Raw genomic sequence first — 16,626 nt, 5'->3', positions numbered from 1 at the left:
AAGAAAGAAATAATTTTATTAAAAATATATTCATAAAAACAAACTTAAAAGACATAACTTTTTTTTCCAGAGCATTTTTATAGCAATAAAATAATTTTCGCACTTCGTTTTTTCTGCCATAAATAATTTGTCAGTATTTGTATAATAGTACAAATTCATGGTGCTCTAGTTTTACTGATTAAACATAAATTCTAATGATTAATAAATTGTAAATTTATTTTTTATTGTTTCAGTTTGTATTGGTCTTGTTAATTATGTTCTGGAAAATTTAAATTGTTAAGAAACATGCTTGCAGAAAAATTCTGAGGTAGGTCTGCGTCTAAAGTGTCCAGATCCATACTGTCAAATTTCAATATCATGTCATTATCGACTTCAGACTGAACATTTTCTTCGTTAGATGATTCTGAAGTTGGCCTCATTTGATACTCGTCCGGCGATGATTCTAAAATCGTCATCATTTGATCCTTGACTGGTGCCGTTATTGGTTTCGAGGCAGGCATCATTTGATGATTGATGGTTGGTATCATTGACTCCGGCGAAGGAATAACTGATGAATAGTTATGATCAGTAGGAGAAATTGTAACGTAGGTCGAATATGCTTGTGGTGAATGGGTCGACGTTGAGATATTAGTACGTTCAAGTTCTGGAGATAATACTGATGCTCCATAAGATTCTGATGCAAAAAATGCCGGCGCTTGTGCTATATGAGTGGAAGTTGAGACACTTACGGGAATTGATTGAAATACTGCTCCTCTACAAGATTCTGATGCAGAAAAAACAGGCGCTTGTGCTACATAAGTGGAAGTTGAGACACTTGCGGGAATTGATTGAAATACTGCTCCTCTGGAAGATTCTGAGGCAAAAAATGTTGGTACTTGCGATAGATTTGAGCAAGTTGGTGGGACAGATACAGGTACTGGAGGGAATGCCGATGCTCCAGAGCATTCAGATGCAAAAAATATTGGAGTTCCAGCAAATGCATCAGCAGAACCAGGAGCACCACTAACTGCAAAAAGAAAACAAAGCACTGAAAAACGTTTAAATAACACCAGAAATTTACTAAAAGCAATATTACGTAAAAAACCTCCAAAAATTTAACCTTAAGATTTGGAACATACCATGAAAACCAATTTCAATCTAATTTATGACTTTTAAAATTTCTGCATTTTAACCCTCAACACATCATGCTCCAGATGGACCACATTTGTATAACGTTAGCTTAAAGATTACATATATAAAATATTAAAAAGGCTAGCTTTTTTGTGAGGCTGCCTCTTGGATCAAAGCTGACGTTTTATTTTAAAAATGCTAAAATTTTCTTTATTAAATCGAGAATTTCCCGTAAGATTTAAAGTATATCAATGAAGGTATCGAAACCCAGTTTCTTAATTAATTATAAACCTTTCATAACTCTTATTTTTGAATTGGCACCGCTTGAAATGAATATAAAACTTTTGCGTTTGAACCTTTAACTGAATCCTCAAATAGATATAGCATTCATTTTGTATTAGCCTACAGATTATGCAGACAAAAAATTTCAAGAAATATTTAATATAAGTATTAAAATAACCACATTTTTCGTGACGCTGTCTCTCGGACTGTAATATAAAAATAATTTTTATTTTAGTAAATTTATAGATTCAGACAATGAGGCTGAACTACATCTGTTTTTCGCTAACAGTCCATCTATTGTTTGCTTTTTTTTCCCTCGTTGCTAATGACCAAATTAACTTACAAGTGAAAGGCGAGTATGGTAAGATATGTTTAAGTGGTGCCACCTTGAACTGAAATTAAGTATTTAAAAAATCCATCTCTTATCTATGGTAATACAGAGCTATAAGCTTGTCAGATGCATCGTAAAACTCTTACTAATTTTCTATAAACCTTTATTACAATATTTACAAGTTATAAAGTGATCCACTTCTACTCTTAACATTCTTCATCAAACATTAACTGATAAATTGTTGCCATTCGAACTCAGATAAGTATTAAACTAATGAATAAATATTACTGATTATGATGGATGACGTCATTACAAATTCCTGACCTATCAAGCAATATTGAAGTGAACAAGTTCGCAAGTTAACGTTAGGTTAGTATTGTGCTTATGTTAGCTCTTTGCTCCAAAAATAGATGATAAGTCGGCCTGTCTAATTCAGGGGCTCTATTTACGCGACAAAGCTAATCCAAAGAGCTCGTAGCACTCTCTACAAAATACAGGTACAATCTATCTCTTTTATAACTTCTACAGTATCTGTAACTTGCATTTTGCTTTGAATTTGTATTTTTTTTTTTTTGGTTGACGTCTTACCTGATGAAGTTCCAGCTCTAAGACTATTTGTTGATTGTCTGGATAATCGAGGAATTCCAATTGCCATTTGACGTTCTGAAACGACGGTTATAATATATTTGTTTAAGATTTTAAGTCATTAGCGTATGTATATTTGACCGAAGCGCCACCTTTAATTTTCATCAGATTTATTTGTTTTAATATTTCACTTTAGGTTGCGTGGCAACCTGAGATAGTTTTTGTTGTTGTTCTTTTTTGTTGTAATTTAGAATTATAATTTTTAGAATCCGTTTTTGATGCTAAATTATTTGTTATTAAAAGATTAAAGTTTTATAATTGTTGTCATTCATCTGTAGAACTTGTAGTTCATTTGATTGATTTTATTTAAAAGGCGTCCGCATTATTTATTTTCATATATTAGCGACATTTTGTGGCGTCCGCGACAGGACGGTTGATACGCTATTTCTGATTTGAAAAATGTTTTTAGCATCAAAAGGATTTAAAAAGGAAGATCTTATTATTGTTGCCCAAGAAATTGGCGAAGTATTACCTCAAAAAGCTACTGTAGCGGATCTGAAAACGATCATTTTGAAAAGTAAAGAATATTTAGCTGATCCAGATTTTGTAACAAGTGTATTGGTAGCTACTGTCAATGATCGACGACAAAAGGAGGAATATGAAGAAAAAGAGAGACAAAGAGAATATGAAGAAAAAGAGAGACAAAGAGAATATGAAGAAACAGAGAAACAAAGAGAATATGAAGAGAAACAAAGAGAATATGAAGAGAGAGAAAGTATAAGAAAACATGAACTGGAGTTGGCGAGAATTCAAGCTACATCGCAAAGAACCGGTGAGTCTCCGCCAAATATTATTAGTGCCAGTGCCAGAAAGCAGTTTAATTTGCCAAAATTAGAACTTAGGCAATTTAGTGGGGATTTAAAAGATTGGCTACCATTTTGGGGACAATTTGAACAAATTAATAACGATACAGATATTGCCCCTGAAAACAAATTTCAATACCTGATTCAGGCTACAACTGTTGGATCTAGAGCAAGAGAAGTTGTAGAAAGCTTTCCTCCAACAGCTGCAAACTATACCAAAGCAGTAGATAGCCTTAAAGCCCGATTTGGCAAGGATGACCTTTTGGTCGAAGTTTATGTTAGGGAATTGTTGAAGCTCATAGTTTCCGTTCAAAAGCATGAAAAGATATCTATGACGTCCCTTTATGACAAACTAGAGTCATATCTTAGAGCTTTAGAAACGTTAGGTGTTACGACCGAGAAATGCGCTTCAATACTATTCCCTATGGTAGAATCTTGTTTCCAAGAAGAGTTTCTAAAAGCCTGGAACCGAAGTTCTTCCCGCGTTGCTTCAGTTGACGCCAAAGAGCGATTAACGAACATCATGGCTTTTCTGAAGGCAGAAACGGAAGGTGAAGAAAGAATTAATTTGGCCATGTCAGGTTTTGGCTTGGGATCTGATGAAAAACGCCAACCCTTTAAAAAGAAAGCAAGAGATTTGCCAACAAAAAGATTTCCAACAGCGGCAAATCTATTGACTACAGATGTAAAAGATTTGAAGAAAGTGTGTGTGTTTTGTTCAGGGAAACATAAAAGTTCAGATTGCTTTTCCGCTCGAAATATGACTTTAGCTGAAAGAGAGAACATAGTAAGAGAAAGTCAATGTTGTTTTGCCTGTTTAATGCAAGGACATCCAGTTCGTAAGTGCAAAGCTTTTATAAAATGTGTCATATGCGGTAAAAGACATGTGGTACTAATGTGTGAATCTTTAGCTGCAAAAAATCGTGAACCCGATAAATCCGGGCAGAAAAGTGAAAGTTCTGAAATAAACATGTCCAACATCACGTACGGTCCGAAAGTGTTCCTTCAAACTATGAAACTAAAGCTGATATCTGATAGAAAAGAAATTGTGGTGAGAGCAGTTTTAGATTCTGGATCACAAAGAACATATATTTTAAAAAATTTGGCTGAAACGATGAAATATGTTCCCTTGAGAAAAGAAACTCTCATACACTCTTTGTTTGGTGGTCATAAATCAGATAAATTTGAACACACGTGTTATAGAATTAGATTAAGGAATCCAGAGAATAACTTGACTTGTAACATGGAAGCGTTGGATCAAGCATCTATTTGTGATACTATAACACCTGTTAGCTTTGGACCCTGGTTAAAAGAGCTTGAAGAAATTAATATAAAGTTGTCAGACGTCGGAAATGAGTCACAACCAGTTCAAATTCTGCTTGGAGCTGACGTAATAGGAAAACTTATGACAGGAAAACGAAGAGTTTTGGCAAGTGGATTAGTAGCAATAGAGACACTATTGGGATGGACTTTAACAGGGAAAGCACCTGAAAATGATTTACCGTCAAGCAACGCAATGTTGGTTACTTCACTTTTAGTAAAAGAAATGGATATTTCTGAGATGTGGAGATTAGATTCTTTAGGAATAAAAGATCCTTCAGAACAAAAATCTAGAGAGGAACTGCAAGAAGCCTCAATGGAACATTTCTTAAATACAGTGAAAGTTGAAGGAGATGGCCGTTTTATAGTTAGTCTGCCATGGCTTGATGGGCATTTGCCTTTGCCAGATAATTATGATTTGGCGTTAAAGAGATTGCAAATGACAACACGCAAGATGAAAACCGACAAATTGTATGATGCCTATGGAGAAGTGTTCAAGGACTGGGAGAAAGAGGAAATAATTGAAGAGGTTCCAAAAGAAGACATGGAGATACCTTGTCATTACTTACCTCATCGACCTGTGATAAAGGAGAGCAGCACAACTAAAATCAGGCCCGTGTTCAATGCTTCTTCTAAGAGAAAAGGAGTTCCTAGTTTAAATGATTGTGTAGAAAAAGGGTTAAATTTGATAGAAGTAATTCCCTCAATGATAAATAAATTTCGAAGATATCAATTTGGCGTAACAGCTGATATACGTAAGGCTTTTTTGCAAATAAGTCTTTATGAAAATGATAGAAATTTCTTGCGATTCTTATGGTATGGAGAAGATGGACAGCTGAAACATTTTCGTCATCGAAGAGTTGTGTTTGGCGTTTCTTGTAGTCCGTTTTTGCTAGGAGCTACTATTCAATACCATTTGAATAATAAACTAGAAGAAGCAATGGGAGGGAATGAAAAATATCCTAAGGAGATTATACAGGAACTAATATGCAGTTTTTATGTAGATAATTGCCTCACAAGCGTGAAAACTGAATCAGAGCTGAAACAATTTATAGAAGTTGCTACTAATATTATGGCTGAAAGACAATTTGATTTACGAGGGTGGGAGTCTACTAACCCATCAGAACTTAATTCTAGTGAGACCAATATTCTAGGAATGAAGTGGAATAGACAAAGTGATACTCTGTTAATTAATATTCCTGATATGAAAGACACAAAACATGAAAAAATCACCAAAAGAAGCATTCTAGCTGCATCACACAGAGTTTTTGATCCTATGGGGATAACTAGCCCGGTATCGCTACGACCAAAATTATGGTTACAAAATTTGTGGAAAGCTGGAATTGGTTGGGACGATGAAGTTGACACAAAAACACGAGAAGATTTTACAAAGTGGCTAAGTCAGCTTGAATATCTGAAGCACATAGAAATCCCAAGGTGGTTACATTGTGACAAAGGTTACGAAAGCATTTCATTACATTTCTTTTGTGATGCCAGTAAATTTGCGTATTCCACAGTAGTTTTCCTGAGAATAGAAGATGAAAGCAATGTTCAAGTTCACCTGATACAGAGTAAAGCAAGAATTGCACCTAGCGGGAAAAAGGAAACAACGATTGCTCGACTTGAACTTCTTGGTGCCACAATTGCAGCTCGTCTGTCTATTGAAATAGTAAAACAGTTTCCGACGGACAAAGTTCATTTCTGGACAGACTCAACAACTGTATTAGCTTGGCTTAAAAGAGAAGACACATGGGGTGTATTTGTGGAAAATCGAGTTCAAGAAATCAGGAAATTGACTCCAGTAAAAGCATGGAGGCATTTGCCCGGATCTATGAATCCCGCAGACTTACCAAGTAGAGGTTGCTCTGCTCAACAACTTGGCAATTCGAAGTGGTGGGAGGGTCCCAGCTGGCTATATCTTTCCCACACACAATGGCCTGCAGCAGCTGACGAAATTTCCGTTAATGAAGAGGAGGTAAATTTGGAAAAAAGAAAACAAGTAGTTATTTCCATGGTAAATATTGAAGTAACGGAAATATGGTGTAATTACTTTTCAACATATAGCAGAAATGTAAGAGTAGTCGCTTGGATCCTACGTTTTGTCCACAACGTTTCACATCAGGATAAGTTGAAGGGAAATTTAATCTGTGAGGAGTTAACAAAGGCAGAAAGTGTGATTTTTAAGTCAATGCAAACAACGCATTTCCAAGATGATAAATTTCTCGCCAAAATACAAGCTTTTCGAGATAAAAGTGATATTCTGAGAGTAAAGACCAAACTTGTACATAGTGATGAGAATGAGAATTTCAGATGTCCAATCCTTTTACCTGCTAACAGTGTTGTGTTAGAATTAATCCGTGAAGAGCATATAAAAGCGATGCATGCAGGTCGTTCCATCTTACTCTCAAGACTCAGAGAGCGATACTGGATTCTTAAAGCTAAAAAGTTAGTAAATAAAGTTATTTCCAAGTGTGTGACTTGTAAGCGTCATCAAGCTAAACCAGTAGAAGTTCCTTTTGCGCCCCTTCCAAGAGAAAGAGTTACTCAGACAAAAGTTTTCCAAGTGTCTGGTGTGGACTATGCCGGTCCTCTGTATCTAAAATCGAATGAAAAAGCTTGGATCGTTTTGTTTACCTGTGCTGTGTACCGAGCAGTTCACTTTGAATTAGTACAGTCTCTCACTACAGATGCTTTTATTCAAGCATTCAGACGATTTATCGCAAGAAGAGGTAGAATATCGGTCATTTACTCGGATAATGGAAAGAATTTTGTAGGAGCAAACAATTATTTAAAGAATTTAGATTGGGACAAAATTGCTGTATACTCAACCGCTCAGAAAATAATTTGGAAATTTATTCCACCCACAGCAGCATGGTGGGGTGGATGGTGGGAGCGGATAGTTGGAATGCTTAAGACTCTTCTGCGTCGTGTGTTAGGTAAATCTGTTGTAGATTATGAAGAACTAACTACAATTTTATGTGACTGTGAATCGGTTATAAATAGCAGACCATTGACCTACATTCACGATAATCCATCTGAATTAGTACCTTTAACTCCGGCAACATTTATATACGGGGAAGGTAGCAACAGCAACGAAACTCCCGATCTAGACCTTGTGAATCGAACCTCTATGTTGAAACGTGTAAAATTTTTGCAAAAATTACGTGAAGATCTCAAACAAAGATTTAGAAATGAATATCTTGCTCAGCTAGTGCACAAGGGAATAAGAAGGAATGATGTAATAAACATCGGTGATATTGTTTTAATAGGACAAGATAATGCTCGACGCATAGATTGGCCTCTTGGAATTGTCTTGGAGCTTTATCCTGGAAAGGACAGTATTCCTAGAGTAGCCAGATTAAGAACCTCTCAAGGAGAAAGGATCCGACCTTTCCAGAGACTTTATCCTTTAGAGCTATCAGCAAAGAACGATATGGATGTTCTGGAAAAGTCTTCAAAGAAACTTAACTTGGAAGTTGATAATATTCCCAAGTCCGTTGATGTGCCTGATAATTTGGAAGTGAATTCTCTTATCAAAGGCAGATTGGGAAGAATCATAAAAATTCCGCAACGCTTAGATTTATGAACTTTTGTTATTTATATAATGACTAAATATTTTTTAATTAGTTTCATATAAAGGTGACCAATATACATGAGTTAGTTTGTATTTTAAAGAAATGCTAACTGTTTGTTCCAAAGTGCTATTTATAATATCACTTTGCAAGGTGGGAGTATGTTTAAGATTTTAAGTCATTAGCGTATGTATATTTGACCGAAGCGCCACCTTTAATTTTCATCAGATTTATTTGTTTTAATATTTCACTTTAGGTTGCGTGGCAACCTGAGATAGTTTTTGTTGTTGTTCTTTTTTGTTGTAATTTAGAATTATAATTTTTAGAATCCGTTTTTGATGCTAAATTATTTGTTATTAAAAGATTAAAGTTTTATAATTGTTGTCATTCATCTGTAGAACTTGTAGTTCATTTGATTGATTTTATTTAAAAGGCGTCCGCATTATTTATTTTCATATATTAGCGACAATATTTATAAAGAAAATGAAATAAAAAAATCTTTGATTATAGTATTTTGTATTTCTTTGTCATATTATTGTAGGTTTACCTTGTGGAATGGAACCTCCACTCAGAATATTCCCTTGAAAAAGCCTCTCAAGATCAATGCGTTCTTTGACTTTTTTCCTTTTACATGCAATACCATCTGGATCTGAAAAATATTAACAAGACTCGCTGAGTAATTGTGCAAAATTTCTGTTAAAATTTTAATTTTTAAACCCTAGATTTTTGTAAATGAATCCATGCATCTTTTTTTTCAAACTGTCCAAACTCAATCAAAGCGAAGTTTTAAAATAATGACTTTATATATAAATATATAATAATTTATTTTTTAAAAAATTTTCTGCAAATTGTTTTTTACAAATTATTACATATAATTTATGTAACGTATATGCACAATATTAATCAACTCAATTATATTTTAAATTGATTATTTGAAAAAATCATTCACTGAAAAAATTTATATCACTCCGAAATTATAAAAACCCAAATAAATTAAAAATAAACAGGTCTGTAAGCAATTTAAAATCATTATTTTTTTATTGAAAAAATTTCAGTTATTGCTAATAATTTCAGTTATTGCTTCTTCTAAACTATTCAACAAATTTATTTGATTTTTATTCTAGGAACATAAGATTTAATAGATCAACATGATGTAAAATTTGTATTATATAAAAGGATAATTACAAAATTAAAAAATCTATCGCAACAACAAATTATGAAATTTTTTTTCTTCATGGAATCAAATTTTTGTATGCTTACAGCTTAAAGTTTTGATAGTTGCCTTGATTAAACTATTAGGAACACTTTTATCGAATAACTTCCAGGAAGATTAAGAACAAAGAATATTACATCAAACTAAAAAGGAATTGCTAAAGAATTGGTAAACATATTATTACTTCTAAATTATTTATTTATTTATTTAAATTTTTTTCCTTAAACGAATTCCAAATTTCGGCCTTTAATTTTGAGTGAAAGAATTATAAGTCAGTATTGGAGAAAGAACGCATGAAAAGGATTTTTAATAACAAGCAAAGGAAACTGTTAAATTTGGGAGTAAATCGGATAAAAATTGATGAAATTATTTTATGGTAGTATTGTGGTTTAGCAAGAAAAAAAAGTGCACTTAGTGATAAACGCAAATAAATTCTAACTTTTAGTACAATGCTCCAAAAAAAAAAAAAAAAATGATCACCCTGAATAACTTTTAATCTAATGATCGGAACTTCACATTTTAGGACTTAATGGTTTGAGAGGGCGACTTAATTAATTAATTAGTGCAGATGATATTTTAAGGTACGAAATCAGACACAAAAGGTGCCTTCTCTAAAACATACCCTTTTTTCAATGGATTCCAGTTTCTGATCCCCAAAATAAAGGGGGTGGCCGCAATCTGTGAAATATGATCCTCATAGTTTGGTCAAGTCCTCATATTTTGCCATATCTCCAGAACTTTTTGAGCGAATTGAAAATGTTTTGCACACAATTACAAAACTCTCTAAACCAAAGATAATTCTGTACAGAAATAATTTTAGTACATATTTATCATCTATTCAATAAGAGACGAAAAAATTTTGAATTGTAAGGTCAAAAATTTTTTACGCTATTTTAAAGTATGTAATTTTATTTGGCAAAATAGAAAATGCGAGCGAAATCGGTTGAATAATTCCTGCGAAATCGAATTTTAAATATTCATGTGTATATATGAAGAAGATTTCAAGATATTGGGGTTCTTTATATTCCATTTCCACTTGATGTGATTTTTTCGCATGCGAATCGAAGTCGAATCGAGAACCTGTTTGGCGGTTTTTTCATGGATATACATTTTTCTCTAATCAGATTCTCATTCACATGTGTAAGAATCGGAGGCAAAGAGAATGCTCCTATACTAGGAGAAGAGACATTGAAATATTGTATAAAATTAAACTCACGTTGATAGGTATAACAGTTTAACTTTCAGTATTCAGATTTTTTTGTGTTAAAAGTACAGTTTTGAGTTTAAATCTATTTTCGGATCTGACATAACGATTCAATTGAAAAATTATTTCCCCCATATATTTTTGCACTAAATTGAAAGAAGCCGAAACAAATTTGACAAATTTAATATTAAAAAAAAGCTTTTGAGTACAAAAAGTACAGTCTTGTAATACTTATAAATGGTTGATGGTGTAAAGCGTAGAACAGATGGTTCTAGGAGTTGAAATTTGTCCTAAGACTTTCGGGTTTCAAATTTGGATTAATTTTTATGCCTAAGCTTGTTAGCCATCCAGTATTATTATAAAGTGCTTATCGTATAACGCGTTTTTTCTAATTAAATTTCAACGAAACAAACTGTAAATGAATTTGGAAGATCCCGCAAGCATGCTATGATGCTATACAAAAAATAGTAAACGGCTATATTTTACACTAATAAAGTCAGAAAAAGATATCTGATAATGTTCTGATGTTCATGGCTCATAAGTGGACACATCAGGTGTCTCTCTTTTGAGCTTGGGCGAAAGACCTATTGAATGTGCAAGAGGTGTAACTCTGCACAGGCTTCTCCCGATCACATTATTCACTGTCTTGGTCTGGAAAAGAAAAACCTCTACTCTGGTCCCTTTCTTGTATTTGATTTCCTGAAGACTTTCGAGCTCATTGACTTGGTCTAGCCTGCGGCTGACCAAGAGGAATAAGTCAACAACAAATGTTCTGATAACGCTCAAAAAATGGCTAAAGGCCTTCATAATATGACCTTGACTCTATGTTGCGATATTAAATTTCTTAAATTTGTTTTAGACTCATGTCCTGTTAGAATTTATAAGTTACAGAAAACTCTTATGAATGGTATAATTACGTGTAAAACTTCCTAGAGTACTAGAGTACTTCCTAGAGACATGTAAACTTCTGGTTTTAGGAACTTGTTATTGTTTACATTCAGTCAACCATCCATTTACACGTTTAAAAATGTTATGTAGCCATTTGGAATACAGTTTCTCATGCAGTTTCTTATGCAACATCAAATAAAAACAAAACCTGTTATATTTTCACGTGATTTCTTTAAAATAAATTATTGAATAGGGCACTAGCAAGTCGAAAGGAAGTGAAATGCCTAACTTAAACTTAGATGCAATTGGATACCTGTAAATGACGACACGTGTGTGGGTCGAACCTGATCGATTTCTGAATCGAAAAATGTCGTGATTTACCTACAATGACATCTCTTACAGCTATCCAATTGCCTTATCACGCACTGAGAAGCCATGAGTGAGGACGACCAAGCTAGTCACCAGAGGTAACGTCCACTTATTTGAATGTTATTGGAAGAGATTTTAAGCCCAGTGAACCAGTCTTTTCAATGTACTAAATAAGTTCATTGTGTGTTGTTATATCCAATCCCAGCTGGGATAGCGGAGCTATACCAGATCCATGAGGCCGTGAGTCTTCAAAAAATCGAGGAAAAGGAGAGGTCTCTCAAGAACCTCTTCCGTTCAGGCAATCAAGTAGATGGTGCGGACTAGCCTCGCTGGAGTTGCACTTTTTACAAGATGGAAAAAGTTTACTTTGTCAACTGAAAGTGAAACCAATTCATTGTGTTTAGGTCAGCAGTAAAATTAACAAGTTTTACCTCTCTCCATTGGCAAATACTGGAATGGTCTTGGTTTCCCTTTCCTGTTCTCATCTCGAAGTTCGACGTAAACAGACACAGGCTGTTGTAGATTCTCATTATGGTAGCGAGGGATCCGGAATGAAATGGCTACTTGTTTATGAATATCGCTGGGATGAAATTCAGCAGGACTCTCCCATATTACATTGGAATCATGCACTTCATAAAACCAAATTTGTATGCTCTCTAAGCAATAAATAAATGAAAATTCATTACAAAAGTTATAGCACAATGCAGCGAACTTCAAGTTTAAATAATTTGCTGCCAATTCATCGGAGAATTTAAAAAAGGGCTGTAGTGTTTTCTAATTAATTTATAATTGTTATTGTTGTTTCTATTAACACTTGCCTACGCCAGCAAGCTTGTTTTGTGAAACCAAGCGAATTTAAGACAGAGGGTGTGCTTCTTGTTTGTTGAAAATTCATTACAAAAGTTAGAGCACAATGCAGTGAACTTCAAGTTTAAATAATTTGCTGTCAATTCATCGGAGAATTTAAAAAAAGGGCTGTAGTGTTTTCTAATTAATTTATAATTGTTATTGTTGTTTCTATTAACACTTGCCTACGCCAGCAAGCTTGTTTTGTGAAACCAAGCGAATTTAAGACAGAGGGTGTGTTTCTTGTTTGCTGAAAATTCATTACAAAAGTTAGAGCACAATGCAGTGAACTTCAAGTTTAAATAATTTGCTGTCAATTCATCGGAGAATTTAAAAAAGGGCTGTAGTGTTTTCTAATTAATTTATAATTGTTATTGTTGTTTCTATTAACACTTGCCTACGCCAGCAAGCTTGTTTTGTGAAACCAAGCGAATTTAAGACAGAGGGTGTGCTTCTTGTTTGTTGAAAATTCATTACAAAAGTTAGAGCACAATGCAGTGAACTTCAAGTTTAAATAATTTGCTGTCAATTCATCGGAGAATTTAAAAAAGGGCTGTAGTGTTTTCTAATTAATTTATAATTGTTATTGTTGTTTCTATTAACACTTGCCTACGCCAGCAAGCTTGTTTTGTGAAACCAAGCGAATTTAAGACAGAGGGTGTGCTTCTTGTTTGTTGAAAATTCATTACAAAAGTTAGAGCACAATGCAGTGAACTTCAAGTTTAAATAATTTGCTGTCAATTCATCGGAGAATTTAAAAAAGGGCTGTAGTGTTTTCTAATTAATTTATAATTGTTATTGTTGTTTCTATTAACACTTGCCTACGCCAGCAAGCTTGTTTTGTGAAACCAAGCGAATTTAAGACAGAGGGTGTGCTTCTTGTTTGTTGAAAATTCATTACAAAAGTTAGAGCACAATGCAGTGAACTTCAAGTTTAAATAATTTGCTGTCAATTCATCGGAGAATTTAAAAAAAGGCTGTAGTGTTTTCTAATTAATTTATAATTGTTATTGTTGTTTCTATTAACACTTGCCTACGCCAGCAAGCTTGTTTTGTGAAACCAAGCGAATTTAAGACAGAGGGTGTGCTTCTTGTTTGTTGAAAATTCATTACAAAAGTTAGAGCACAATGCAGTGAACTTCAAGTTTAAATAATTTGCTGTCAATTCATCGGAGAATTTAAAAAAGGGCTGTAGTGTTTTCTAATTAATTTATAATTGTTATTGTTGTTTTTATTAACACTTGCCTACGCCAGCAAGCTTGTTTTGTGAAACCAAGCGAATTTAAGACAGAGGGTGTGCTTCTTGTTTGTTGAAAATTCATTACAAAAGTTAGAGCACAATGCAGTGAACTTCAAGTTTAAATAATTTGCTGTCAATTCATCGGAGAATTTAAAAAAGGGCTGTAGTGTTTTCTAATTAATTTATAATTGTTATTGTTGTTTCTATTAACACTTGCCTACGCCAGCAAGCTTGTTTTGTGAAACCAAGCGAATTTAAGACAGAGGGTGTGCTTCTTGTTTGTTGAAAATTCATTACAAAAGTTAGAGCACAATGCAGTGAACTTCAAGTTTAAATAATTTGCTGTCAATTCATCGGAGAATTTAAAAAAGGGCTGTAGTGTTTTCTAATTAATTTATAATTGTTATTGTTGTTTCTATTAACACTTGCCTACGCCAGCAAGCTTGTTTTGTGAAACCAAGCGAATTTAAGACAGAGGGTGTGCTTCTTGTTTGTTGAAAATTCATTACAAAAGTTAGAGCACAATGCAGTGAACTTCAAGTTTAAATAATTTGCTGTCAATTCATCGGAGAATTTAAAAAAGGGCTGTAGTGTTTTCTAATTAATTTATAATTGTTATTGTTGTTTCTATTAACACTTGCCTACGCCAGCAAGCTTGTTTTGTGAAACCAAGCGAATTTAAGACAGAGGGTGTGCTTCTTGTTTGTTGAAAATTCATTACAAAAGTTAGAGCACAATGCAGTGAACTTCAAGTTTAAATAATTTGCTGTCAATTCATCGGAGAATTTAAAAAAGGGCTGTAGTGTTTTCTAATTAATTTATAATTGTTATTGTTGTTTCTATTAACACTTGCCTACGCCAGCAAGCTTGTTTTGTGAAACCAAGCGAATTTAAGACAGAGGGTGTGCTTCTTGTTTGTTGAAAATTCATTACAAAAGTTAGAGCACAATGCAGTGAACTTCAAGTTTAAATAATTTGCTGTCAATTCATCGGAGAATTTAAAAAAAGGCTGTAGTGTTTTCTAATTAATTTATAATTGTTATTGTTGTTTCTATTAACACTTGCCTACGCCAGCAAGCTTGTTTTGTGAAACCAAGCGAATTTAAGACAGAGGGTGTGCTTCTTGTTTGTTGAAAATTCATTACAAAAGTTAGAGCACAATGCAGTGAACTTCAAGTTTAAATAATTTGCTGTCAATTCATCGGAGAATTTAAAAAAGGGCTGTAGTGTTTTCTAATTAATTTATAATTGTTATTGTTGTTTTTATTAACACTTGCCTACGCCAGCAAGCTTGTTTTGTGAAACCAAGCGAATTTAAGACAGAGGGTGTGCTTCTTGTTTGTTGAAAATTCATTACAAAAGTTAGAGCACAATGCAGTGAACTTCAAGTTTAAATAATTTGCTGTCAATTCATCGGAGAATTTAAAAAAGGGCTGTAGTGTTTTCTAATTAATTTATAATTGTTATTGTTGTTTCTATTAACACTTGCCTACGCCAGCAAGCTTGTTTTGTGAAACCAAGCGAATTTAAGACAGAGGGTGTGCTTCTTGTTTGTTGAAAATTCATTACAAAAGTTAGAGCACAATGCAGTGAACTTCAAGTTTAAATAATTTGCTGTCAATTCATCGGAGAATTTAAAAAAGGGCTGTAGTGTTTTCTAATTAATTTATAATTGTTATTGTTGTTTCTATTAACACTTGCCTACGCCAGCAAGCTTGTTTTGTGAAACCAAGCGAATTTAAGACAGAGGGTGTGCTTCTTGTTTGTTGAAAATTCATTACAAAAGTTAGAGCACAATGCAGTGAACTTCAAGTTTAAATAATTTGCTGTCAATTCATCGGAGAATTTAAAAAAGGGCTGTAGTGTTTTCTAATTAATTTATAATTGTTATTGTTGTTTCTACTAACACTTGCCTACGCCAGCAAGCTTGTTTTGTGAAACCAAGCGAATTTAAGACAGAGGGTGTGCTTCTTGTTTGTTGAAAATTCATTACAAAAGTTAGAGCACAATGCAGTGAACTTCAAGTTTAAATAATTTGCTGTCAATTCATCGGAGAATTTAAAAAAGGGCTGTAGTGTTTTCTAATTAATTTATAATTGTTATTGTTGTTTCTATTAACACTTGCCTACGCCAGCAAGCTTGTTTTGTGAAACCAAGCGAATTTAAGACAGAGGGTGTGCTTCTTGTTTGTTGAAAATTCATTACAAAAGTTAGAGCACAATGCAGTGAACTTCAAGTTTAAATAATTTGCTGTCAATTCATCGGAGAATTTAAAAAAGGGCTGTAGTGTTTTCTAATTAATTTATAATTGTTATTGTTGTTTCTATTAACACTTGCCTACACCAGCAAGCCTGCTTTGTGAAACCAAGCGAATTTAAGGCAGAGGGTGCGCTTCTTGTTTTTCGGTGGTGCCATCTATGGCCAAGAATATATCTTCAGCCACACACACGTAACAGCCTGTTTACAGGACTGGCCCATTCATACATCCATTAATTCATCCACAGATCGTAAGTTTTAACTGAACCAGAGAACGATCAATCTCCAACGCGGTATCCCCTGAGGTATTGATTTGTTATGGGAACTTGGACTTTCTAACTCAACATACTTAACGCGCACCAGTCACCACTTATTACATGGCGATTCTTAGACCAGCGGTGATCGAACTCACAATCTCTTGAACATGACCCCAATAATTAATTTTAATTAATATAATAAAAATAGATTTACATTTTATTACATTATAAAACACATTTCTGAAATAGAAGAATAGTCAGCTCTGGGTATACGCTTTAATTTTTGTCAG

General features: G+C 33.7%; 1 protein-coding gene across 2 annotated transcripts in view; it reads right to left on the bottom strand.

The window, feature by feature from the left end:
• The window catches only part of LOC107436546 (transcription factor p65), a 35,264-nt gene continuing 18,638 nt past the window's right edge, over positions 1-16,626 (bottom strand). For both annotated transcript variants that reach the window (XM_043046287.3, XM_071184512.2), the window contains exons 8-11: positions 12,169-12,393; positions 8,611-8,712; positions 2,312-2,386; positions 1-1,006 (exon numbers count right to left, since the gene is read on the bottom strand). In XM_043046287.3, coding sequence (XP_042902221.2) covers positions 249-1,006; positions 2,312-2,386; positions 8,611-8,712; positions 12,169-12,393 — 1,160 coding nt within the window. In that variant the 3' untranslated portion in view covers positions 1-248. The remainder of the gene's footprint in view (positions 1,007-2,311; positions 2,387-8,610; positions 8,713-12,168; positions 12,394-16,626) is intronic.

The sequence above is a fragment of the Parasteatoda tepidariorum genome, chromosome 10, assembly GCF_982258835.1.
Source record: "Parasteatoda tepidariorum strain Cologne lab strain chromosome 10, Ptep-v5.0, whole genome shotgun sequence".
NCBI classification, from domain to species: domain Eukaryota; kingdom Metazoa; phylum Arthropoda; class Arachnida; order Araneae; family Theridiidae; genus Parasteatoda; species Parasteatoda tepidariorum.
This window is presented reverse-complemented; position numbering and strand designations above follow the sequence as displayed.